The sequence below is a fragment of the Aquila chrysaetos genome, chromosome 13 (genome assembly GCF_900496995.4).
Source record: "Aquila chrysaetos chrysaetos chromosome 13, bAquChr1.4, whole genome shotgun sequence".
Taxonomy (NCBI): domain Eukaryota; kingdom Metazoa; phylum Chordata; class Aves; order Accipitriformes; family Accipitridae; genus Aquila; species Aquila chrysaetos.
Window position 1 is genome coordinate 29,569,253 of NC_044016.1, and position 26,719 is coordinate 29,595,971.

Consider the following 26,719-nt stretch of genomic DNA (forward strand, 5'->3'; position numbering starts at 1 on the left):
GCCACGAGTATTTTCTTACCCACAGATAGACAGCAAACACTCTTCAATAGAATCTCGCTGAGCTTTGGTAAGAGAGCATCCCTTTGAGAGTCTGTACACAGTATGTAATAAGGAATCGATGAGGGAAGCATGGTGCTCTGTGCCAGCAAAAAGAGGAGCACATCTGGTCAACAGAGGCAAGACTGCTGTGCAAAGGTACCGATTCAGAGCCAAAGCCATATCCGTAGCACTTAAAGCAGCCTATGAATTAAATGGGAGAAAAATTAGATTTGTCTCATCAATGTTGTTACAAACGAAAAGAACTTGTTGTTTGTTTTTCTTTTGTAATAGTTATAAAGAGGGAAATTTCCAAAACACACAAATGAGGATTTGATACCTACTGGAAGCTGGATGCCTAGCTGCTTCTCCTGTTTCTAAAGTCTCACAGCTGGTTTTTGTTTTGTTTTTAACAAATGAAAGCATAAACACTAAAGGTAGCCATTCAAAACCAAAACAATTTTCAAGACTATATTAAAGTATGTCATAGCTGCTTAACAGAACACTCCAAAATCAGGTAATACCAGTCAAGTCTGCATTCACAAAACTCAGTTATGTTTCTGTGTTACAATCAAGTCCAAGTTCCAAGTCAGGAAAAAAATCCTCACCTGCTGTTTCTTAAATAATAATTATTTTCAGAAAAATGTTGACATAAAAGGTCAAAAAGGGAAATCAAAGTCCATGTCTCAGCCCTCATATAAGCTCTCTAAATCTGATCTTTCTGGACCAAGCCAGCTAAGAAAAATTAGATGGGAATAAGACTCACAATAAAAAAGGCAGCAATTTTGAGGAAGAACTAAAACAAAAATCTAGAGACTTCCTAAATAATAATGTAGGTGTCCCTAACAAATGGATGGAGATGAACACTTCCTGTATATGTCTGGAAAGAGGCTCTCAGTTACATGCTTCATTGGCACCTTATCTGAATTTGATTCCATAGCACAAGCTCAGAAAGTCTCCTGGGGAAAGACATTGCATCTCTTATGGACATGGGTATCAAGGGGGACTCATAAAGTGAGCATCATTCTGGAGAATGCTTCTTCACTGTTTTTCAAGTATTCTCAAAGCTCAGCAGCAACAGGCAGCTCATCCAGCATTTGAGAAACGTAGAAGACAACATGAAGAAATAAAAAATGTTTTTTTGAGGGATGAAAAACGCCGCAGTGTTCAGTAAGATAAGAGAACCAAAATAACAACAGACTTAAACCCTTACTGTATCTAAAGAAGCAGCAGCACGAAGATCTGGCAGAAAGCCAACTTCAAGAAGGTGTAGAAGAAAATCCTGGTCCTCAATTCCATAGACCCTGTCAAGGAACAAAACCATGGCTGCCTTGTGATCTGGGCAAAACCCCGCAGACATGTCAGGTTCCACCACAGTACCATCTAAAAGGAAGAAATAAGACTTCAATGACAAGGATCATCCTTCACCAGCAGACTAGGCAGTCATGCTACTACTTGTCAGAGGTTTTGAGTCTCTGCTAACATCTAAGCATCCTCCCTGTCATTTTGTTACACAAAGGCAAAATATTTGTAGTTAACCGAGATCAAATACATAAGGCAAATTCCACCCAGACAGACTTCAAAGTCCATACATGTTTTTCTGTTCATGCTTTGTGTATTAAAGGATTCTTATCAGTTGATATTCTAATATGATAAGTACCCAAAACATACTAATTCATCTACAGAAGTACCTAGTTCTCAGAAAAAGCAGACAGAAAGTAAAAAATACAACAATTCTACATCAAACACCCCAGGAATCCAGCAGTGATGAGAATATCTGTGATGTATGACAATGAATTAAGATTGTGCTAAACAGTCCTTTGTATCTGAAAACTTCTGAAATATCTGAAAGGAATTCATTGAAATATTTTTAGGTTTTGATACTTTCATTTTCAAAGCCAAATAAACAATTCTGTATCTATAAGCTGTACTCTATGCTACTGTGATATCACCTATAGATCTGTCACTATTTGGAATATAAATAAGTAATGGTGTAATAGAATCATTGATCTTTTTATAACTTCTACTGTAACCTATTGGGCATTCTTGTGCTCTAAGTCCCTAGACAACCCATGTTACAATTATAATGCTCTCTCTCCAGATACTCAAAAAAGCAGATGTAATTCCTCTCCCTGTTATATTGATGCTCACATAGCTCCCACTATCACAATCAATTCTATGTAGGCAGAAAAAACAAAGAAATGCATTTGCATATATATGTCACCCCTATAACTTCACCATAGTTGCTGAAGAACAACTCTGGTGGTTTAGTAAGATCTGCTAGAAACAATCGAAAGGGTTAGAACAGCAATAGCTAAGGATTATGTTATCAAGAAAAGAGACTGCAATTTTAAAAAATATTTTAGAAAAATAATAAGTATGCATTTTTAAATTTCCTTTTGAAGCTGTAATAGATTTTCATGACAATTTAAATGAATGGGATTTACATCAGTGATTTAAGTGTACACAGAATTATTGCCTACAGCATGCAGAAAAATTTTTGAAACGTGTTTGAAATACACAATTTCTCTTCTAATTCTCACAACAAATATTTTAATTTCTATAACATTTTTTAATACTGAGAGAAGTATGAGTATCAATATTTCATTAAATTACAAAACATAAGAATGGGATGGGAGAAAAAAAAGTAGAATAATCATCTTACCTTTAGCTATGGTTGGCATGTGGAAAGGAATACTGATTACTCCCACCAAATCTTCCAGTGGAATCAAAGACCGCAGAATTGATCTGATTCTAATGGCTTCCCCTTTACCAGCATGGATTAGCTAAGGAAAAGACAGATAAAAAATTAACAAGGTCTTCTTTTTATCTTCTATGAGTTCATGTTCTGGAAACTTCCTAAACCATAGATACACAAGAATGACTGCTCTCAAAATCACATTATAATTAATACTGTAAATTTCATGCAATCTGTATTTATTCGCTGTTTTTTTTGATGCAGATGTGCAAAGTCTGGAAATCTTGATGTTTGGTTATTAAATAAGAGTAAGCCCATTTTCAAAATGGAATATTAGGTAAAATAGGTGAACAAAGCATTAAAATGCAGCACGTGAGGGGAGAGGAGAGGGGAAGCAAAAGCAGATTTTCAGATTAAAAAAGCCAGTTTTTCTGTCCTGGCCAAATAACAACACTTTCAGGTATCCCGGTTGTTTTAGTTTTGTTTTAAAAAAGGCAGCGAGACAGGGAGAAAACAAGGCAATTTTTTAATTCAAACAAAACAGTTATTCATACACTAACCTTATTACGTGGATCTCTCTCTCTCTCTCTCCTTTCTCAAGTTATCTGTCTCTGCACAAATCTGATACTGATCTATACTGATCTATACGAATTAGGGCACATTTCAGGGTGAAATGAGAAACTATGCATAACTAAGTAGAATTTCTGAAGAACAGGAAGGTATTTTGAAACTTAAACAACAAATATTTTCAAATAGTTTCAAGCTTCTAGGAATTAATTGGTAAGGGCTTTTTATAGCTTATGGTTTTTACAGTGTGTCTAATTCTTCGTATCTAATGCTTGAAATAGTGACATCTTACCTTTGAGAAGGTTTGTCAGTATAAATAAACATTATGAGATATCAATGTGTATGTCCAGGGACAATGCTTATTCCTACATTTTAAAAGAATACCCTATAATATTTACTTTTATATGCAATTTAATCAGTCTGTTTAAATAAGTATATGAAGAGAGTAAAACCATGGTTATAAAAAAAAAAAAATCACTCTACACCATCACAATAAATAGGGAAATTTGAGGAGTTTGATTGTCACAAGGGACAATCAAACAATATTCATGACAGAATGTTGTTGAAGACCACCCACAGGGAACAGTAATAAGAAAAGCAATGGAATAACTCCTTTAAAAAGAACATCTTCTGAATAGTTCATAGAAATTCCTTGCAAATTAGCAGATGAACACATTATGTACATTAGGATACTATGTAGCCATACCACTGCTTTAATACCTGATAACACGTTACTGTGGAAAAGCCAAACAGCAAACCACCTAACAATCAGTAAAACAACTATGACTTTACTTTCCAATGCACAAAGGCATAAAACTTACATGCATTTCAGGGGCACAACGTCCTAACAGATCAATCAAAGCAGCATAAAAGGTCATGATTGCATTTCCCATGTGAATAGTGTCATCTTCTTGTTCTTCCATTTCACTGTAATTAGTTAAATGTTAAAACAATTAAAAGATGAAAAAAATACAAGAAAGTTTTTGCATCAGCAATAAATAAAGAAAATCTGCCCATAGGTGTAACAGCTTACACATGGGGGCTTCCTGTTAACTAGTGGCCTTTTAGCAGACTAACACAGAATGGAATTTGTCCCTAAAAGATTGTAGTGACATCTGCATTGTTACCATTTATCTATCTCATTTTGCATCAGGGGATTGATTCTTAACTGACTGAAGAAACAGAATTCTAAAGAGGATTTAATATTTAGAGAGAGTAACTTAAATTAACAGTGCAGAGGAAGCACTATTTGGCAGAAGACAAATCTCTACCCTCCACTGAATCCAAGGAATAATCCAGCTGATAATTCACATGTTAAAACGAACAAGTCATTTCATGACTAAGATTATAAAACAAATAAACAAAAATGATGTCAATGTAAGCAATTCCACTGCACCTACAGGGTTTTACTAGATCCATTACTTGGGGAAGGTCCATCTCTTGTTGGATCTTCTGATATTTGTATTGCTTCCTCCATGGCAGCAAGTAACCCATTGCCTCCTTCTCCTCTTAGAGCTGGACCAAAACATTCAGGTCGACGGATAAGCAGTCTGACTACAACATTAGCATTCTCCTCCACACTCTCTCCTACCACATAGAACAAATATCAAGATTTAAGATTCTATCAAAAAGAGTTCTGAAATACAATCAGAATACACAAAAGTGCAGAATGTATGCATCAGTAGATACTTTTAACTACAAAACAGTTTAAATATCATGACAAAGTTACATAAACAAACATACTCCTCTATTATTGTAATAAAAGCTATGAAATAAAACATGTGATTTAATTCAAAATTAAATAGAGCCAAAGAAGAAACTACATAATAAAGGATGTTTAAAGCATCACTGAAGCTGCTGATTTGTAGTAAAGACTCACAGTCAAGTGAGAGAGTTAATGAGGGGACCAATATAGCTGCTAAACATTAAAATTGGGCTACCTAAATCTTCATCACAAGATGAGGGTTTGGCTCTATGTCTAGCAAGAGTTTTATCATAAAAAGATTTAGGACTCTCTGCTCTACTTCCAAAGGATATGTGGGCATTTCAAAGACTAAAGATGGATCTGAAAAATGAGGTATAGGCTCGTAGGACCCTATATGACTTGTGAAATGAGCACCTAAGTCACTGTGTGTCTTGCATAATTATACTCTTTCTGCAAACTGTCCTTTAAACTTACAGTAACTTATCAAGTTAGCTTGTATTACTATTTTAAATTACAAACTTATCTGAACATTAGAGGAAGTTATAAAATTTATAGGCTTCTACTCTACCATTGCAAAAAACAGCAAAACGAAGAAAATCCAAATATCGCTCTCCTTCAACTGGATTCCATCCTATGTCTGGGTAGCCTTTAGAAATCAACAAAGGACAACTCTGCAATCCACATCCAGCCAAGTAGCGAACCACCTAAAAGCAAGGTAAGATGAAAAAGATATTAATTGTGAAAAAGAAGAGAAGTGCAATTTCAAAGGGAAGCATCCTTATACATTGTCCCAGATATGGTGTCCACATTCTGTTATCCCCGACAAAACGATATCATACTTAGTGCAAATCAGAAGAGCAGCCTCTTTCTTAGTTCACTTTCCCAGTCTTCTCCTACTTCTGCCAAGAACTGCAAGACCTTACTTATCTCAATTCCATTTTTCCTCTCTCTAAATCACTGCTTTGCTATCTATATCTCATTCCTCTTGCAACCCTGAATGTTACAAATTAGTCAATTTTGTAATATTTCCCAATTACACACTATCCACATTTGAAATCACATCTAATATAACTCACAGGTCTACTCTTTTATTTTAACCGTTCCTTTTCACTTGCTTTTTTTCTTCCTTTCTTTTTAAACACACAGCACTAACACTCCCTGTAATTCAGACCAATAGTCTCAATAGTAGTTTTCAGTTGGCCCTCTCCTTTCTGAATTGTAAGAATTGTAAGTATAGCCTTTAACTAAGTTAAGACAGCTTCTTTTTGCTGACAATTTATAAGAAGAAAGTCTGAAAATGTTCTTTTAAATACATGTGGTCCATGCTCCTATTCCAAGAAAGGATCATCTACATTTATATTACTCCCGACACATGCTTTCCTATGAAGGTTATAGCATCTCCAGAATTGGAGGTCTTCAAGAACAAATTGGACAATATATTCCACTGTCTTACTTGCCATTAGAAAGTGTTTTTTAATGTCTATCTTGAATCTGCCTTTCCATTATTTAAGCTGCTTTTCTTATCCACTGCTGACATAGTAACCATTATTCTATTCCTTCTTGCAGCAGCAATTTACATATTCTACACAATTGTCACATGCTCTCTGGAGTTTTTTATTCTTTAGTCTAATTAATCCCAATTCCTTCAATCTTTCCTGAAGCAGGTTTAAATGTTAGGAGAAAATACAGATAGATAGATATCTCTATGAACATTTGTCATATATTGTAACAAGTTTTCACAAGGCTTTTAGTAACCCTTATTGCATTATGCCACCACTGCATCAAGACAGAACACCAAAGAAAGATTTTAGCACTGAAGTTTTGTTGGGTATGGACTTCACTATTCCCAAAGTAAGAGCTGCCCTTGAGGCAATTCCTTCTGGTTACACCTGTGCATGTAATAACCATAAACTCAGTTCAACTATCCAGACCACCAACAGAAAGAACAAACAATAAGATCCTGATAGTCTTCCTCTGAAAGGTACCTAAAATTCCCATATAATTCTTATAATCTTGGATTTTGATTACTCCAGGGAACTGGAATCTTCCCCTCTCTACAAGGGGAAAAAACACTTGATAAAGAAGCTACCAACCTTCTCCAGATCAGGTTCTCTTAAAGCTAGTGCAAGTTCATTGTTATCCATCACAGAGGCTGCTGCAACATCTAAAGGAGTTGATCCTCGCATAGAAGGAGAGGCTGTTAAAATAACATTTAGTTGCAACACCAACTTAATAAAAACCAACAAACTCATAGGAAACACATTAACAAAATTCTTTAATAAAATACAATATTTTGTCACTAGTTAGCACACGATTATAAGCATATCATTTATACCACTCAGTTTATAAAAAATAATCATCCACTCACATGAAATTTGACATTGATATGAAATCAAAATACAATTTAGATGCTTAAGCTAGAAACTACTTTTCTTCCACATTCCTATTCTCATCACATACTTCGTTTTAAGATTTCATTCTTTCTAATTCTCCTAACTGATGCAACTTTGTTTTGAGGAAAGGGTAGCAGGAATTTTGTATCTACAACACTGACATTTTATCAAATATATTGAAATACAAAATATCTTTGGGCTTTAAAATGTAATATTATATGTTATCTATTTCATTTAAAAATGGCAGTCATTATAGCATTAGAAAAAGCCCAAGTTTTCATATTAACACTCCAAACGCATTTGATTTGGGCACTTTCTCTCCAAAAAGATTTTTAGTTTATGCTTCTGTCCTGTACATTAATAAGGAATTTGTGATCATTTAAAAAAAATACTATGATGATTCTAAATAATAATATATTCTCAATTACAAATACTAAATTAAATAAAGGATAAAAGTGTCTCCTCTATAACACTTCAGCCTAGAAAAGAAAGGCTAAGATTTTAAGAAAATTTCAAGGTTCATTTCTGGGCATCTATACATGCACACCCAAGCAAATGAGCTCTGTATTTCTCCTGCTCCCATAAGTGTATACTGAACAGCCTACAGAAGAAAGTGCAGGGGAGCAAGCTTGAACAGTGAGAAGTAAGCCCTAATGAAATGGTGCCAACACTTACTTATGATTCCCGTCATCAAAATCAGGACTTTATTCTGTTCCTCAAAATGTGCAACTAAACACTGACTCTCTCTTAATGTCCACGCACATACAAAAAAGCATATACTAAATTACCTCAACTTACTGCTACTGTCAGGGATCTGTCTAGAGTTAGCAATACAGGTAATGAAGTTATTTTTGCACTCAGTAAAGGAGAAACTTCAACACAGAGAGCACAGAGGGATGCAGAAAAACACAGGTGGTTTTATGGTTTTTTTATATATATACATATGTATGTAAATAGGCAGAGAGTTTGAAGATTTTGGGTTTGGTTTAGAATCTCAAAAGCCACACACTTATTACTTACCAAGGCCAACACTGCTGTTTTCCAATAAATAGCTAAGATGATCAAACATAGCTTTTTGATTCTGTCTGCTGATGCGGCAAAAATAACATAGAAAACGACAGCAGTTTGCCACCATCTTTGGGAAAGTGATTTCCTAAGAAGCAAATAATAGCAGACTGAAGCTCAAACTCTAACTCAGGTATAAAGCTTGCAAAAGATCATTTATATAACAGCCTTTCAACAGACTAATATTTATGCATTGTATTCATTGCACTTCAGTGAAGTTAACTGTTAAGGTTTCAACCTGGAATCAACAGGGCTTTCTCAGCAAGTAAATAACTCCTTAAGCCCCAAAGATCAAGGTATAAACTTGAAAAACAAGAGCTGGGATCACCCATAAATTCTAGATTCAAACATGAAAGAATGTGAATGCTTAGATTCAGAGTAATACTGCATCCATTTTTAATTAGTTTCTAAAAAGATCTCCCCTTTAAAACCCAGTAAGCATATAAAGTGCTATTTGCAGTTTTTTCTTTAAAGCATCTGAAATTACAATTCTAGTTATATCTTCCTCCAGAACAGAAGGGTAGATTTTCTAAAAACTTAGTCAACTATTGTGCTAATGGAAATTAGTAAGAGGTTATGGTCTCAGTACCTCCAGTGACAGCTCAGCGCCTTACAGGATAAAGCTTTGAACAGCTATATTCTAAACTCTCTGTCTTCTAACAGTGAATTGCTTTACCTTGGATTCTCCTCCACCAAGCACATTTACCATCACTTCCATGACAGTTTCATGCATGCCTAAAGCTCTCATGAGATTTGGATGTTGGTAAAATACTTTATTATTCATGATGTCTCTACAGGAAAACAAAATAAAAAATTGGATTAAAATGTTATGGACCAATAGTTTACCTATTATGTTATTTGCAAAGCTGATTCACCGTGCAATTCTTCACCACTTGAGGTGAAAATTTACCTCAGGGACCTTTTCAGGTTGAGTCTCAATCTCTCCTGATAGTCTATTTTTCTATGCACGTGGTGGAAGAACCTGACCTTTCTTTTCCCATATTATAGTTATTGCCCTAATCACCACTTGATTACACCAGAGTAGGATGCTCTTCTATTTTCATTAGAAATTCCATCCCAGATCTAAAATTATTTTCTGACAAGAGCATGATCAAAACTGCTATATTAGCTTAAATTTCAAATTCAACTAATCAATATTTTTAACAAAGCATTCTTTTCAGAATATTTCAACCTTGACACATTTGACATCTGCCATCAAAAGCAAGAAAAAACAATTGTAGGGGAAAGAGAATGTATATCCAGCTATCCTCTAAGCATCAGAAACAGAAGCTGCATAAATATTAACCTTAGTTCATGCGTTACTGCTCAAAAGAACTCTTCTCTCCTACATATTTTAGCAGAACAGGTTTACATACTTTAAAACCAGTCCTGGAGATTATAATGTCAATATTTTATGCAGAAACGTTACATCCAATAAAAATGTCTGGTTTAAAAAGTAATTGAATTTCTAAAAACTGTAATTAGTCTTGAAATCACACACAACCCATAAATAAATATGAAAGCAATCAGGTCATGGGAGAAAAGGACTTGCAAGTAACTATAGAAAATACTGTTGACAACTGTTCACATTTCATTGTACATTTTATAGCAGTCTTTTTTTTCTGACCTAAAACTCCTGCAATCAGACAAGGAAAATTTCAGCCTTATAAAAGATGAGACACGAAGAGGACTGTTCCATCACTCTAAAAGCTACAAATCCACAACTATCAGTCATGCAATAGAATGCATGCAGTATGTCTGATGTAGGTGGCACTATCAGAGTTTTTGACTCCCAGTAAAAATCAGAAAGATTAGCTGATTTTTCCGCAAAGCCTACAACCAGACTTTGTATCAGATATGATAAAGGATAGGCCATGCCTCCAAAAGTTACCCATACCATCTCCTTTCTGCACTAGTGCTTCATGCTGTGGAAAAACACTTCGATGGTATCAATCTGCCAAGTTATTCTTAATTCTAACTTGTCTACAGCAGCTTTCTTTTACAGAAATACAGTACAAAAAGTCAAAACATCACCTCACAGGCTGGCCAGCAATATTACACTACTTTGGGAAGTACATCCACTTTCAGTGTTCTGTTTAACTGTGGACTGCATTATGAAATGTTACACTTAAGAAAAAAATCTTAACAGCATTTCTGAGGAAACTGAATTTTTAAGCAGAAATGACTGACACTTCAATTTCTCAGCTGGAAGAAAGGAATACTTCCCACTCACAGCAAAAGACTTGGCATTTCTAAATAGGTTAAATAGGCTAGAGCCCAGGTTAGGCTACAAAAGGTATAAATGGCACAGTTGGGTAACCTACAAGATAAACAAGACTATGATAGAGGCTACCAAGAAGGGTCATAGGAACAGGCAGTGAGAACACCAGCTTAACAGAAAGTACTCTTTTTTCCTTATACCTTGAAGGATCCTCTAAACCAGACTTTCCCATATCACCAAAAACATTGTTAAAATTAAATCAGATTCACAAAATCTTAGCTTTTAATTCATAACAGAAAATGTTGAGGAAAAAATTGTAAAAGAATAAAAAGAAAGCAGAACATGAAATGAAAACCCTCTGAGATTGTTTTTTTTCCAGGCACAACAATGCCATAATCTAGTAATCACTCATTTTAGACTTTGTTAACTTAAGTGAAATGTAACAACTTAAATTTGAAGTACAAAGGTGGATTTAGAAATACCAGTATTTTATGTCTTTTGACAGGTGATGGACTTTCACCTTTGCCAAAGCCTTAGCAATACTAAGACACTACAAAATTATGTATAGACATTATTTGCATACCTGAAGTTTTCAGTAAGCTCAAAAAAAAAAAAAAAAAAGTATTTGCATTCCTGGCATTCTTTATATAATGCTATCTTTGGTTGTCATTGCTCTTGCTGATTGGGGATTTCTAATAGATCACAGCTGATATTTAATCTCACCAAACATCTCTCAAATGGTAACATTTCTTCGAAAAAAGTGAGAGAAAAAACCAAACTCTTTGCTAGTAGAGATGATCATGTTTTCTTTACTGTCTTCTTCAATTGTACTCTTTATTAGGCTATATTTCACTATTATTAATGATATAATTAGGAAAATAAGACTGGATGAACTATTTCATAGTTCAAATAGTACCAACTACATTCAGGGCAATAAAAAGATGGCATATGTACAGACATATGTAGACACAACTCCATTAGCTGACTGCTGGGGGTAATTGTATATGTCAACAGCTAGAAGTCACTGCATTCATATAAAATGGACAGTATTCTTCACAGGATTCTTCACAGCCATACTATTTAAAATATGATAACAAGATATATTTTGTAATATCATAATATATTACATACACGTTTTCAACTTTTATCACAAGAAGTCTTACAGACATCATTTGTTTCTCTCCAAAAATGATACATATAATGCTGCAAAGGCTGTATCTTACAACTGAAGATACTACACAACTGATACCAGTGTCTGCATTTACACCCATATAGACTATTCACATTCAAACTTCATATATAACCTTGGCCATAACCATACAGCAGATATCAACAAATATCTGTAAATAAAGAGATGTTACACTCCAGTTATTTACCCTAATCCACGAATCATAAGTTTCTCTTCCTCCTTCCCCATTCTGACACTAAGCAAGGAACGGATTTGGCCGAGGGATGCCAGAAGATTGATTGTGTCTTCCACAGACACACTATTTATGGTGTACGTCTTTGGTAGGGCTCGAACCAGGCCACCAATACCATCATATTGGCGGTGTAGCAATACAAACATGGCCCTTACTAACTCTGGGTCTTCTATCACTGATTCCTGGGCCCAGCGTACCATTGTGTCTGAAATCAACTGCTGAAGAGTAGCTGTGAAGAAAATAAATCACAAAATTACCATTAATTGCTCATCTCTACTGGTAGTTCCTCAGAACCCATTATGCAACATGAATTGGAATGAATTCAATTCTTAAGAAGCACCTTTTTCTTGGTATTTCTTTTGCAGACTACCAAAGGAAAATTAAAATCACACAAGAGAAGCAGAAACATCTCAAAACCAAAAGCCTATATTTAAAATCAAAATACAGAAAATAAATCTGATAACATAAATGAAGACATACAAGATGCTCACAAAGTCACCAGATTTATTTCTACATTTTGCTTTCAAGATTTTTCCAGAAACTCAGGTCTGAGGGTTTTTCTTACATATTATGAAGTAAGACTGGAAAAATATACTGGTAGCACATGTAAATGCTGTATTATTTATTTACATGTCTAGGATGTGTACCCACTCAAAATTTTATAATGCACAAACCAGAATAATTTAACTTAGTCCTTTGCCAAAACCAAAGGCCCTTCAAAGGAAACAGAAATGAAAAGACTCCAATCAAATAAATGGCACATCATCATTTGCATATTTTGAATTCAGTCTCTAATGAAGCAAGAAACCCATATCTGGTATTCTCACTGACAATCTTTTTTAGTTGGGATTACATATATTTATATTTGGAAAAGTCATATGTTAAAATAGACAAGCTATATAATATCAGTTAAGATTTGAGACTACTGTTTAGAAAAATTACTCATGAACTAACAGTCAGAACAAAGTATTTGATAAGGAAAATTGAATAATGTTCTTTTTCTCATCTCAGGGAACTTCCACTCAGGTTTCCAAGACTTTGTCAGATCAATTCAGGATCCTCTTGAGATATCCTGATAGTTATACACTAGAGAATTTCACCTTCAGTACTTACCTAACTGATCAATTTATTTCCATGTCAAGCAGATAACAGTGAAAGTTTGACAAGGGAAATTTGATAATCCCTCCTGAAGTTCAATAAACTGCCTAATAAATATCCTGATGTTGAAGAAGGTGGCTGACACAGACCAGACATCAAAAATATTTCAACTCAGAAATCTATGTGTTGAGACAGTAACGTTATTTTGGAGTAAACCAGATGCAATTTCAGGCTAAACTCAAACAACAAAAAAAGTAAAAGTACTTAAAGAAAGATATTGAAGGGACAGCGTTTACAGAAAAGAGAATGTTTAACAAAGAAGAGAATTTGTGCTAAGATGTGCTACTACAGGGTAAGGGAAAAAAAGTGTATTAATAGTGTATTTTATTGTTACTCTCCAAACACTCTACTATAGGTACACAGCATAGCATTTTTTAGAATAAAAACACTTCAAAAATAAGTAAAAGGATGAAATGTGTTTGGGCTGGTATTTCAACTTGGATGCCACTGGCATCTTGATTCTTATCAAGAAGGAAAGGTGGAAAGTGTCAGAAAAATGACAGAGCAACAATCACAGTCAGCAAATCTTTAATTTTAGGTTGGGTGGGGAGGCTTCTCCTAAGTACAGCTTTGCAAATTACGGTCTAATTGCAGAATCTTCTTTAATTTGGTAGTCTTCATGCAAATACTGATTTGAAGCTACTGCAGGTGATTTTATGAGCAAGTTCTTATAATCAGAACCTTGCTACAATTAAGTCTGCACTCATTCTACAAAACCCAAGATACATTCTGGAAAAATAATGACTTTAAGAAGGATCAAGGGCGAAAAAGCCAGTAGAAGAAATTTTCCACTACATCCTATTGGGAAGCAAATCTGCCTATCATAGAAAGTCCATCTGAGCTTGTTTTGAGTCAGGCTACAAACTTTAACGTGTGCAGATGTCACCCTAAAAATCCACCTTGTTTTGGCTGAAAATATATGAAGAACTTCCTTCCCTGCTTCTTTCGCCTTTTGGAATTAGGATACAAGAAGCTGATTTAATTTTGCTTACAGGATGTCTTAGCATCATCATCAACTGGCTTCTCAGCTTGCTTCTTCTTCAGGTATGTAACTTTTTCCATAAGGTATAGGAGGCGACCCCTAATGGTTAAATCACTGTTTCCATCCAAGGTTCCATCTTCATCTAGTTCAATTCCTGAAATAAAAAAAAAAAAATACACTAAATAGTAAAACAATAAAATTAACTAAGTTATACACGTTTTGTATCTTGTATGTACAAACATAACAGAAGTGAACTATGTTGCTGTGCTTTGTTAGAACTACAAAAGAGTTTGATGTGGGATATGGTTAACCAGCAGTTTGGAACAAGTACAGATCAGGTATATGTGCAAGGCAGGAAACTGCACATAAGAATCATGTAATCTTATTAATTTATTGTATAAATTGTGTGTTATTATACATAAAGTATATAGTAAATATATTTCTGTGGTCAACTCCCCCAGTATGCATGTTTCCATGCTAACGCTGATGCCTGTGTTTTGGACATATGTAGCTTAGAAGTGTAGATATAGTCCCTACTGACATAGTATGATTCAACTGATACTAGTAAAGACTAGGAGATTTTTAGGTAAAACATATCACGGAAGTGAAAGAACTGAAGTTACAATAAGTATACTTTCTAGTGACCAGTCAGAAGAAAGCAGCCACCTTCATAAAAGAGAAGCTCTTTCATGAGAGTCCCATAACAAGCTATAAAAATGTAAAAAAAAAAATGCATGTGAGGCTTTATAGAATCACAGAACAGCTGAGGTTGGAATAAGCCTTTAGAGATCATCTAGTCCTGCCTCCCTGTTCAAAGCAGGTTCATCTAGAGCAGGTTGCTCAGGACCACATGCAGTCAGATTTTGAGTATCTCCTAAGGTGAAGACTCCACAACCTCTCTGAGCAACCTGTTCTTGAGTTCCATCACCCCTACAGTAAAAAAAAAAAAAAAAAAAAATATATATATATATATATATATATAAAAAAGTAGAATTTCTTGTATTTCAATTTGTGCCCATTGTCTCCTGTGCTGTCACCAGTGCCTACCACTGAGGAAAGTCTGGCTCAGCCTTCTTTACTCCCCCTGCCCAACAAGCATTTATACACATTGATACAATCCCCACCATGAATTTTCTCTTCAAGTTAAACAACCCCAGCCCTTTCAGTCTCTCCTTGCACAAAAGATGCTCCAAGAATTTAATCATCTTTGATGGCCCCTCCCTGGACTCACTCCAGTGTGTTCGTGTCTCTCTTGTACCGGGGAGCCCAGCTGTTGGCTTTCTTTGCCACAAGGGCGCATTGCTGCTCATGTTCACCTTGTTGTCCACCAGGATCCCCAGGTCCTTTTCTGCAAAGCTACTTCCCAGTTTGGTCCCTAGCCTGTCCTTGCTGCATGGGGTTATTCCTCCCCAGGTGTAGGACTTTGCATTTCCCCTTGCTGAACTTCATGGGATTCCCGTCAGCTCATTTCTCTCATGTTTTTAACTTTATTCATTCATGCATACATTGTCAAGGAATTAAAAATCTTGACCTATACCTATTACAGTAAAATTAGCTCAAACTAAAAAGGTCATTCAACTATTTTTTCTGGGTTTTTTAGTTTCCAATATAAGTTCTGAAGTTAAGGGTTTTGTGGGGAGTTCTTTAGCAGTCATGAATTTTATAGGATGTTTGTTCACAACAGTACATCATTCTTCTCAATTTATTGCATGTTTTTAATTGTCTGATTTTTTGCATTAAATAGAGTTCCATTAAAAGTTATTTTTTTATATTTTGTCCTATTAGAGTAACGGACACTAAAAAAGGATCATCAGTAACTTCATATTTTACACTAAATCATATTACAAAATGTTTTGGATAGCAGTGTCTTCAACCAAATTAATTAACAGTAAAGACACTGAAATATCTTATCAATTAGAAATTACTGAAATTACTCAAATGAAATGTCTGTTTTCCCACAGTTATGCTGTTCCCTGAGCTCTAGTTGTACTTTTCTGATTTGCAAACCGTCAGTATAATTGTCTCTCAACCATTTCACAAGGTCTGAATCCCCACATGGTGGCTGGCTAATCAACCAAACACAGGACTCAGGATGTGTAATTGTTTTACCGATTTTGCAATAGCCATATTTTGAATACACAGCATAATTAACTCTGCTCTACTGTAATGCATCCTCTGACCCACAAAATTAATCTTCTACTTGTAGATTATGCAAATTACTATTTCCCCATACGAAAAAACAACAAAAATTACAAAAATAGAACAAGTAATTTGAACAGAGGAGAATGATGGTAAAAGACTAAAGAAAAATGGAAAAATCAAAGAGAAAGATAAGGCCTCTTCTCCTTTCAAATGTTATTTCTAAATTCATTTCATCTTCATTTTCTGTCAATTGAGTTTACTTTGAATTTTCCTTTTTTTTTTCTTTTTTCATTTTTCATTTAAAATAAAAATATTTCATTTGAAGTGTCATAATGCACCTTCATCAAGTTTGTGGATTATACAAATTGGGGGGAGCAGAAAACACACTCAAGGGCAGGAAGCTCAACAGGGTAGAAGAGGAACGGGCTGACAGGATACTCGAAGTTCAGCAAGGACAAATGCAAAGTTTTGCAACTTGGACAGACCAACCCCAAGTGACAATACAGGCTGGGCATGAACTGGTAAAAAAAAAAAAAAATCTTTGCAAAAAGAACTTTGGGGGTCCTGTTGGACAGCAAGCTAGAGACCAGTCAGCAGTGCACTCTAACAGCAAGGAGAGCTAAAAATATCCTGTATTAGCAGAAACATAATCACTAGCTCAAGGCAAGTGATTATTCCCCAGTACTTGGCACTCATGAGGTGACATCTGGAATATTACATCCGGTTTTGGGTTACCCAATACAAGAAAAACATTGAAAAGCTGGAGAGCATCCAACAATGGCCCATAAAGATGATTGGTGGCTAGACCACTTGTCCTATAGGGAGAGGATGAAGGAACTGGTTTGCCAACCTGCACAACAGAAGCTTTATGGTGGACCTAATAGCAGTCCATCAAAACCTACAAGGAAGTTAGCAAGAAAATGCAGCCATGTTCTTTTCTGAGGTGAACAAGACACAATTACTAAAACAGGCAGGGTTCCAAACTGACATAAGGAAAAAAGAAAAAAAATCACCATTAGGACACTCAAGCCCTTGCACCACATTGCCCAAAGACATTGTGGAATCTCTATGCTTAGAGGCTTTCAAGACTAAGTGCAAAAATCACTGAGCAGGTCCGAGTTCAGCCCTGACTCTGCTTTGAGTAGGAGGCTGCATTAAAGACCTTCCATGATATCTGATACCTTAATAAATGTGATTATTTTAGTCACACAAATATCTTTGAGATGGACCAATCTAAACAAATTGTCTTGTGATACACAAGAATATCAACGGTGCTTGCTCTACCAAAAGAGAAAATTCATGTATTAGAAAGTCAGATATTGATGTCATGTTTTTATTTATTTGAATATTTTAAGGTAGTGAATTAAATAATTAAACGTGTTATTTCCTGTTAAACTGGGATCAATAAGGAATGCAATTGAGGAAGAAAAGTGCAGAGATCCTCCTGTCCAAACCTCCTTCCTTCGCCAGAGTTTTAATTTAAAAAATACGATCACACATCCCTGCATTAACTTCTTCTAGCTAACGGGACATGACATCAAACTTCAGCTGCTTCTCTGCTCATGCTGCCTGCTAAGTGTGTCTTTTACTTATTATTTTAAAATAGTATGCTGAAGTAAAATGAAAGGATGAGTATCCTCCAAACAGGAAAACAACAAAGTCCTCAATGTAAAGTGTAAGTAAGCATGCATTCCAAACAAAACTACTCTATAACTGAATTTGCAGTATTCATGGATATGAGCTTGACATTTAAGATACACATTTTGGAGCTTCATTTTTATATTGGTATTTTTGTATTTAAATTGTTAATATTTCACATTTTAATATGACATATAATTTAACCATTTTTTATTAACTAAAGTGAAGAAATCAAAACCACAGAATTTTAACTGTTCCTTTTGATTATTAGTCTCTTTCAATAGATAATAAACTTCTATATCTTCACTCATGTCTGAGAAGAATCAGCCACGAATACAATGTTATATTGCGGTTAACATGGCCATAGTCAGCTTGATACAGCAAAGATGACCTATAGCGACCTATGCAACGGAGTGGGAACAGGGCAGAGGAACCGCTTGAATAACAAGTGAGCTACAGCGTTATCCAATACATTAAGCCCAAAGAAATTCCCACAAAGTTATATGGGTGAAAAAAAACCTTTTCCCTCATGAAGAAAAACATACTGCATTCCCTTCTAGTTTGACCAGATAGAGGATAAGAACATTTCCTTGGTTTTGATAGTATTTATAATTGATATAGTGCAATCTATAGACTACTTAGTTGGTGTTATGTAAAATTATTTAGAAAAATTGCTTCTAAAGCTAATATAATTTAAAAAGTAAAAATATTCAGTTACAAGACTTACCACAGTGTGTCATTAGGTCTTCATGGAAATCCAAGAGTTGATCCCGAATTTCTTCAGGGCAAGGACAATCATTTTTATCATCTTTAAAGTTCAGCAGCATGTTAATCTTAAAGGATACAAAGGAAAGGCAAATGACACTGATCTCCAAAAGGAAAACCTTTGAAATCAAACAGAAGTCTGCCACACATAGAGCACAACAAAAAATAAACTGTCCATTGTATGCTGTACCTGCTCCTGAGGTGGGGATCGAAATTCTTTTGTTTTTCTAGCAGTCAGGGCAGCAGACATGTTCAAGGCCTGCATCACTTCATTGTACCGGAAGCGTTGATTCTCTTGAAGCTTGGCCACAAAATCATCTGAAAATGCTACAATGGCTTCTATTCGGTGTCGTACTTGGCAATCACACAGGTACTGGAGTAGATGGCACATCTGAGAAAACAGTATCATAAGAGAAAGAAGAGTTGGCAAGCTAAGAAATATCTTCTGTATATTACACAAATAAGGATGGATGCCTTAAAGCAGCAGTTACTATCAAATAAAGTGACTGAAATCTTTAATGCTGTCATTTACTACATGTGAAGTAATCCTACACCAGGAATATCTGGCATCTGCAGGAGATTTATGTGCCTCAGACATATAAAATGTAAGACTTTTATTAAAGTTACAAGAAAACAGATTTACTCCTTGCTTCTAGGCCGCACCTTGAGTACTGTGTTCAGTTCAGGGCCCCTCACTACAGGACAGACATTGAGGTGCTGGAGTGTGTCCAGAGAAGGGCAACAAAGTTGGTGAGGGGTCTGGAGCACAAGTCTGATGAGGAGCGGCTGAGGGAACTGGGGTTGTTTAGTCTGGAGAAAAGGAGACTCTGGGGAGACCTTATCACTCTCTACAACTACCTGAAAGGAGGTTGTAGCGAGGTGGGTGCTGGTCTCTTCTGTCAGGTGGCTGGAGATAGGACAAGAGGAAATGGTCTCAAGTTGTGGCAGGGGAGGGTTAAATTGGATATTAGGAAAAATTTCTTTACTGAAAAGGTTGTCAGGTATTGGAACAGGCTGCCCAGGCAAGTGGTTAAGTCACCATCCCTGGGGGTATTCAAAAAGCACGTAGACAAGGTACTTCAGGACATGGTTTAGTGGGCATGGTTGATGGTTCGACTCGATGATCTTAAAGGTCTTTTCCAACCTAAATGATTCTATGATTCTAGGGAATATTTTTTCTGTTTGGATCCATAAGAATGAAGAATTCCCTGTTAATGTCATTGAGAAAGTAATTCTCTTTAATGAAACAACAGTTGTTTGATCTATGATGAACAAGTTTATATCATCAGGGAGATACTAAATCTTGTTGTTTCCTGTAAGGAAGTTATTTATCTATTTAACTAACATCAAAATGCTGCATTCCTTGAAAGCGAAATTACCAAGTGAAGAAAAAAGGATCTGTGAAGAAATGGGAACAACCACTATCACAGCAGTACTGTTACCTGTAATTTAACAGGTTCTGGAAGTTTCATCTGAAGGAGTCCTTCCTTTGGCACTTGCTCCCCTCTGGTTTCTTCTTCTCCTTCTTCCGACTTGAGTTCATCTGAACTCAGCTCCTTCTCTGAGAAATCAACTTCATCCTCCTGGCTCATTGCTTCTTTGAAAACCCTGGGCTCAATCAACTGCAAAATGTGTTTCAGATCCCCATTGTGGAAGATTCCCATAATTAGAAGGGTATAAAAAAGCTTGATGAGAGGGACAAACAGAAATTCTGTAGAACCTCCAACTGGATCTCTGACATGGAGGCTGCCCTCCTGAACAGCTTCAGTCAGCATCTCTATGGTTTTGGCCTTTAAGATTTCCAGAGGGAATTCAGGACTGAACTGAAAGCATTCACTGCTAATGCTTACAAAACTTGGAGAGGAGAACTGCATTCTTGGCCTTAATGAAGTGCTAAGTCCAATACCAGGGAGGCCATGTTTTTTGTTTTCATCAGGAAACAAAGTAATACTCTTGGTCTCATCTGTCATTGGAACTATAAATTCATTATTCATCATTAACCTGGCAGTTGCATAGGTATTGAGATGGATGTCAATGAGTAAGTCATAATATCCTGCACGTAATAATCCTGGCATATATTTATTCTCAATAGCATACAGGAGCTGAGATTCATCCACATGGCTACACATAGCATGGGCCACTCGGTTGTTGCCTAAAGCACAAACAGCTGAATATAATCGGAGGGTATGGTAGTGAAATTTCAGCAATTCTTCTTGTTCTGTCAGCTCTAAAATATCAATTGTTCTGCAGAGAAAAAAACAATACAGTAAATTCTGTATCAGTGCAAAAACTTACTTAAGTGAAGGAATTCAAAATTCTCCCTAAGGGTAACATTGGCACAATATCAGTTCTAGGGATGGACTTGTTCCATGTTTCAGCTTTCATGTGAGAAACACTGTCAACCTAAGAATCAAGGATTAACAACAAAGTTCAATCAGGAATATATTCAAGTCACTCCTAAAGCACAACTTCAATTACCTTCAGTGGGGAAAGATCAAAATTATTTACTTAACACAGAGTACTTCTTCATACTACAAACAAGAATTTGGGTAACTGAAAATGAAGGTTTTACAACGAGTATAGATTGAGATATTTATATCATTTATTGTTTTTAGATCTGGGGCTGCAAAATGGCAACAGACTAACCAGTTCATTTGCAGGGGGTTCAGGGCAGGGTTGTTTGTTTAGAATTCTTACCTAATTTTTTAGTGATTTTATTTTCAGTCTGGGCACTGGCAAAATGCTGAGACATTTGGGTAACAAGGAAATCACAAAGTTAAATTTCTTCAATTGTTAAAACTGAATTTCAGAAAATTAAAGTAATGGAATAATTAAATTGGTCACAAATCTTAAAAAATCTTTACAAAAACAGATCTTTGCATATCTTACAGGTTATGTTTAATAATTTATAAACAGAGTTCCTTTCATTTTCATTCAAAACCTGTATATACTATTAAAGAGTTTGGAGAGAAACTAGGAGAGGTTGGCAACACAACAAAAGAAGGCAGATTTTAAAACTGAAAAATAAGATTAATGTTTATTATTAGCTAAATCAATACACACTGCCTTTATTTACATGTGTTATAAATACAGAGAAGACCTTGGGCTTTTCTTATAGAAATTTTATTACGTCTAGCTTCATAATCCCAACCTAATTCTGATATACTTCAACACACAAACATCAACCTGTTTTCTTCAGGAATATGAAGGGCCATGAACTGCAAAGGATTCAGGCACTGTATCATCCAGCCTTGACGTTCACTGATCCGAGAGACATCAACCTTCAAGAAGTGGTTTGGCACTCTGCTCCAAAGCACATGAGTCAGAAATTGGACATGGAGACGTGGAGGACATTGAGAGACTGGGTTTTTGTGTTCACTTTTGAATAAGCCAGCAGATAATGGCATTACATTCTGGAAAATTCCAACAGAAGAGACAATCGGTTTCTTTACCAAACAATTAATATATTATATTTTTCAATAAATATATTCAACATATAGTACAGTGAAGTACAGTGCAACAGGAAATTAACTTTTTCAGTAGTTTGTAAAACCAGCTGGGAACTGTTGGCAGATCAGCAGCAAGAGAGCATTGTCCATAACAAATTTTTTAAAATAGCTAAATTTGAAATAGAAACTTGAATGGAATGTGTGGTCACTTCCTTGGACCAGAGATCTGAATTCTACTCTTTTACCTCCTCTGATTTCTTAGACATCCATTTATCCAAAGCAAGGAAGTAAATTTCAGCTCAGTTTTCTTAAGTGTACTGTTTGAATGTACTTTAAAACTATTTTAAAACCCTAACCTAATCTGCAGATACACCGGTCATCCACGGTCTGTTTGTAGAAAAAGAGATTTGCCTTACCAGCCCCAGTGATTTCATTTCATCATGAAGGATGAAATTCAGAAAATTCAATGGGACTTTGCAATATCATCTGCTAATTCTAATCAGTTACAACCCTTCTCATCCAATGTACTGTATTTTAAATACATGAGGTATTTAAAACTGAGTTAAGAATAAAAATGGCAATAGTGCAAACACTTGGAATCATAAAAATGTGCCCAAACCCAAGAACACATTGCAGGCAACAAATGGCCAGGAAAAAAAAAATTATTTGATATGATATACTAGTCCTAAACCTGCACAAAACCAAGCATTATTTACCTTTATTCTTCCCAATTCAAACTGGAAAACATTGGGGCTTGTAGCTTGAGCAAATACAGCAGGAAATAATTTTGTACTCGGTTCAACCTAAATCAAAGATGTACAAATATGTAACCACTGAAGACAGCAAAACACTATTACTTATAAAAAAAGACCCTAATATCTGTATTGGCAGTGAATAAGTGCAAGCTTTTGAATAAAACCCCAGAAAATCCAAACAGGATGGAAAAAATCACTGTCATAATAGCGACAATTACTTTTTCTTCCAGTCTTGTACAAACATTTCTAATAAGATGCAGTCTGAGGATTAAGTTTTCCCCCTTCCTGCTGGACAACATCATCAAAAAATACTCACCTGATAGTACGTGCCTAGTTCCTTGCCATTAGCTGTGAAGGTCAGCAAGCCACTGGCAGCATCAACCAAGCAACCAATCTCCAGACCATTATTATTACGTCCTTGTCCCGGGCTCATGCTCTCTCCTGCGCACACCATATAGCAGTTGCTGCGTTTTATACTGAATGTCAAAAGACAAATTTATTCATGGATGGCATGTAAACTTTACATAGTGGACTAAGAACAACTTTGCATGGCTGCAACCAACAGGGCCTTGTGGCTGAAAACAGCAGATCCCACCATAACCAATGCCAAAATTCAATGAAACCTAGACTTCATAATTGAAAAAATAAAAACTGAAGATGACAAAATATGAACGAGCTCAAGTCTTCTGTAAAATTCCAAGAGACAAAACTGACTTTGCAAGTTAATGTTTTAAATTGTTTGATGTTAAGCATAACACAAAGTTTCTGGCATGGATCACAAACTGACGTGCTGAGAGGAGGTGCTGTTGTACTAATCTGGCCTGCTCAAAAATACTACAAGGTATTTTGCTCTACTTTGTACCAGTTCAGAAGTCAGTATTTGCAGGATCATGGTCTGAAACTACATAGAAAAGCTGTGCTATTTTACTTTTCAGTGCCTACTGATTTGATTAGATCATTACTCTACAATTTCTTCACAAGCAAGAGAACAAGCAAAGTTACACTTTTTCCTATTACTTTTTTTTTTTTTTTTTACGTCAACCCAATTACATTAAATGGGCTGCATTTACAGTTTATAAATTGTTAGTTGCTTTTATGGATATAAAATATGTATCTTTTTAAGAAAATTGTAACCAACCTCTCATGAACCTTCCCTTTTTCATCTCCCAGTGTAACTGTGACAGTACGCACTCTGTCCAAATCAAAGCTTGTGTCATACTGGTGAAAGTCAGATGTAATCCAGCCCACCCAGACATTGGCAGGTTCTTGACCAGGAAATATTCTCACTGAATAATAGTACTGTCAATAGAAAAATAATGTCAGTAAATGTTAGTATTTGGTTTCTAGTGTATCGGTTTGATTCAAAATTAATTTGTTGCTCTAAAATCTGAAAACATGTCATCTCTTCAAAAGTAGCATAGGCTTGTTCAAGCGCAATTCATAAGCAAAGCAACGACACAAATCAAAATACAGCCAACAAAATATGTATGTTAAAACAAAAAATGGAAAAGATTAAAGATGCGGCTCATACGCTTGTATTGTAGGCTTCTACATCATAGCATTGTAGGCTATTTTTGTACTGCAGCTACAATTTTTATACCGTAGGTGACTCAGTTTCTAGTATCTAATATCTTTCAGAAAGAGGAGAATACATCCAGGAGGAGAAAGTATTTTTGCCTTTCAACATTGAAGAGTCAGTGCTTATGAAGCTGATCTTGTCAAAGATGCACAAAACCTGCACAAAACTTTCACTGAGAATTCCATGAAATACATGCTGAGTAAAATTAGTATGGATGTTTTCAAATGCTCCTGAACACTGACCTATTAGTTTAATGCATTTTTTCCTATTTATTCCATTATTATGGAATTCCATTACTATTTATTCTTCCTCTTATCAATAGTAATTTCAAAAATGGATTCAATTAATTTATGGCTTTCCATGTGGAAATTGTTTTAGACTGACAACCAAGTCAAAACAAAAGGAACATAGTAGTCTTAACTTCAGTAGTACAGGACCACCACAGACATTTAAATTAAAAATTTTGCCCGAAAATTACACTGTTTCTGAAACTCTTACAAGCAAAAACATGTAGTTATTAAAAAAAAAAAAGAAAAAGGAAACAGCTAAAATACCAATCCTATGTTACGATACCGTGGAAGTTTGCATCAAATAATCATAGTCATCCCTATCATCTGCTAGCACATCCTCAGTAAGCCGTGCAGAGTGACTAGTGCTATAATCTGGCTTTGTCCTTCTGAGCATAAATCTGTAATAAAATAAGTAAAATCAAAATCTATATGAAAAGCATGATACATCAATATATATACACAAAGGAATTTTACATTGATACATTATCCCTAAATGCATTATATTTATTATGATAGCTCTAAATACACAGTATTTATTACATTATTAATACATAACACTTGTTAGTTTATTACTTACATGTAGATTAACACAAAATAAATTATTCAGAAAAGAGACAAGCTCATTTTTAGAAGCACTTAAATGAATTCTGAGCTTGAAAGTTATTTGTAAACTAAACTCATGGAACTTAATAAATTATCAGACTGTTAAACACCTATGTCACTTTGGAAGAATGTGGAACTTTAAATGACCTTCATGCGTTTAAAAATACCATCCATATGCCCTGATTTATTCTGCAATTGAAATATTTAACAAACCAATTTTGGAAAAGAAGAGCAGAAAAGGAATGGAAAGCTGCAGTAATATTGTCTGGGTAATGGCCTAGTGTTTGCATCTCCACAGCATCATCAAGTTAGGTGTTCTGCTCCTGATTCCATAAGAAAAATTAGGGAGAATGAACATGTCAACTACAGAATATTCTTCTGATTATTTGGTTCACTGAGTGAGATAAGAAGCGAATATACATTTCTAGATAAAGATTATCTTCAGCTTTTTGGAAGCCATGTGAAAAAACGTTCCATGTCACTTTGAAGACCTCCTAGTTCTGTCAGTATGGATCTCCATGGTTTTAAAATGCACTTCACATGATGATCTCAAAAGCCTTCAAAATTAACCAAGTGATAGGTTTCCAATAGCTTGAAAAATGTTTTCATTTTTCTGCTTAATTTTAATGTATATATTGCATATGATGTAATTTAACCACATGAAGGTTAACTGTCCCGCCTACTGTGTTATATCCAAATCTAGGGCAGAATTAGGGAAAAGTCTCTAAAAGACTAGCATTTTCCTCTACTATTCAAGAAACAGGAAAAAAAAAAAAAAGAAAAAAAGACAAAAAAAGAAAAAGAAGAAAAAAGGCAAGCCCAAATGTGCTACTAACCTTTGTTTAAGACGTGAAGGCTTTTCTTGAACATAATCTTTATGGTTGTTTAACTCTGGTTTTGTGGCATCTTTTTCTCGTTCTGTACGGTCAGGAACTAGATGACCATGAGCAGTTTTCATTAGAACCTCAAAATCAGAATCAGCATCATAATCCTCCAAGTCATTCTTCGGGCCAAAAAGACCAGAGCCTGGTAACCCTCCTGCAGCTGATCTGGAGAATACCTCAGCACATTCAATGGGCATGCTTAATCGAAAAAACATGACGTCTGTTTTACTGTTCTGTGAACCAAAGGACTTCTGTGTGACCTTCAGGCAGGGGCAGCTGTCTATGGTGCCATCAATTCTCATCACCTATCAAATGTAAAGATGTAGTTGTTTTGAAGCTGATGCTTTTTCCCCCTTGTAAATATTCAA

The 26,719-nt window shown here is 35.4% G+C and overlaps 1 protein-coding gene across 9 annotated transcripts in view; it reads right to left on the reverse strand.

Annotated features, from left to right (window-relative positions):
* RYR2 (ryanodine receptor 2) overlaps positions 1 to 26,719 on the reverse strand; it is a 456,533-nt gene that overhangs the window by 135,826 nt on the left and 293,988 nt on the right. For all 9 annotated transcript variants that reach the window (XM_030034940.1, XM_041128385.1, XM_041128384.1 and 6 more), the window contains 20 exons: positions 26,304 to 26,656; positions 25,148 to 25,262; positions 24,134 to 24,294; positions 23,312 to 23,471; positions 22,957 to 23,043; positions 21,978 to 22,204; positions 20,234 to 21,035; positions 18,982 to 19,182; positions 18,754 to 18,859; positions 14,257 to 14,400; positions 12,062 to 12,335; positions 9,141 to 9,255; positions 8,420 to 8,552; positions 7,100 to 7,203; positions 5,575 to 5,710; positions 4,702 to 4,888; positions 4,123 to 4,228; positions 2,702 to 2,822; positions 1,250 to 1,419; positions 20 to 240 (listed from right to left, as the gene is read on the reverse strand). In XM_030034940.1, coding sequence (XP_029890800.1) covers positions 20 to 240; positions 1,250 to 1,419; positions 2,702 to 2,822; positions 4,123 to 4,228; positions 4,702 to 4,888; positions 5,575 to 5,710; positions 7,100 to 7,203; positions 8,420 to 8,552; positions 9,141 to 9,255; positions 12,062 to 12,335; positions 14,257 to 14,400; positions 18,754 to 18,859; positions 18,982 to 19,182; positions 20,234 to 21,035; positions 21,978 to 22,204; positions 22,957 to 23,043; positions 23,312 to 23,471; positions 24,134 to 24,294; positions 25,148 to 25,262; positions 26,304 to 26,656 — 3,923 coding nt within the window. The remainder of the gene's footprint in view (positions 1 to 19; positions 241 to 1,249; positions 1,420 to 2,701; positions 2,823 to 4,122; positions 4,229 to 4,701; positions 4,889 to 5,574; positions 5,711 to 7,099; positions 7,204 to 8,419; positions 8,553 to 9,140; positions 9,256 to 12,061; positions 12,336 to 14,256; positions 14,401 to 18,753; positions 18,860 to 18,981; positions 19,183 to 20,233; positions 21,036 to 21,977; positions 22,205 to 22,956; positions 23,044 to 23,311; positions 23,472 to 24,133; positions 24,295 to 25,147; positions 25,263 to 26,303; positions 26,657 to 26,719) is intronic.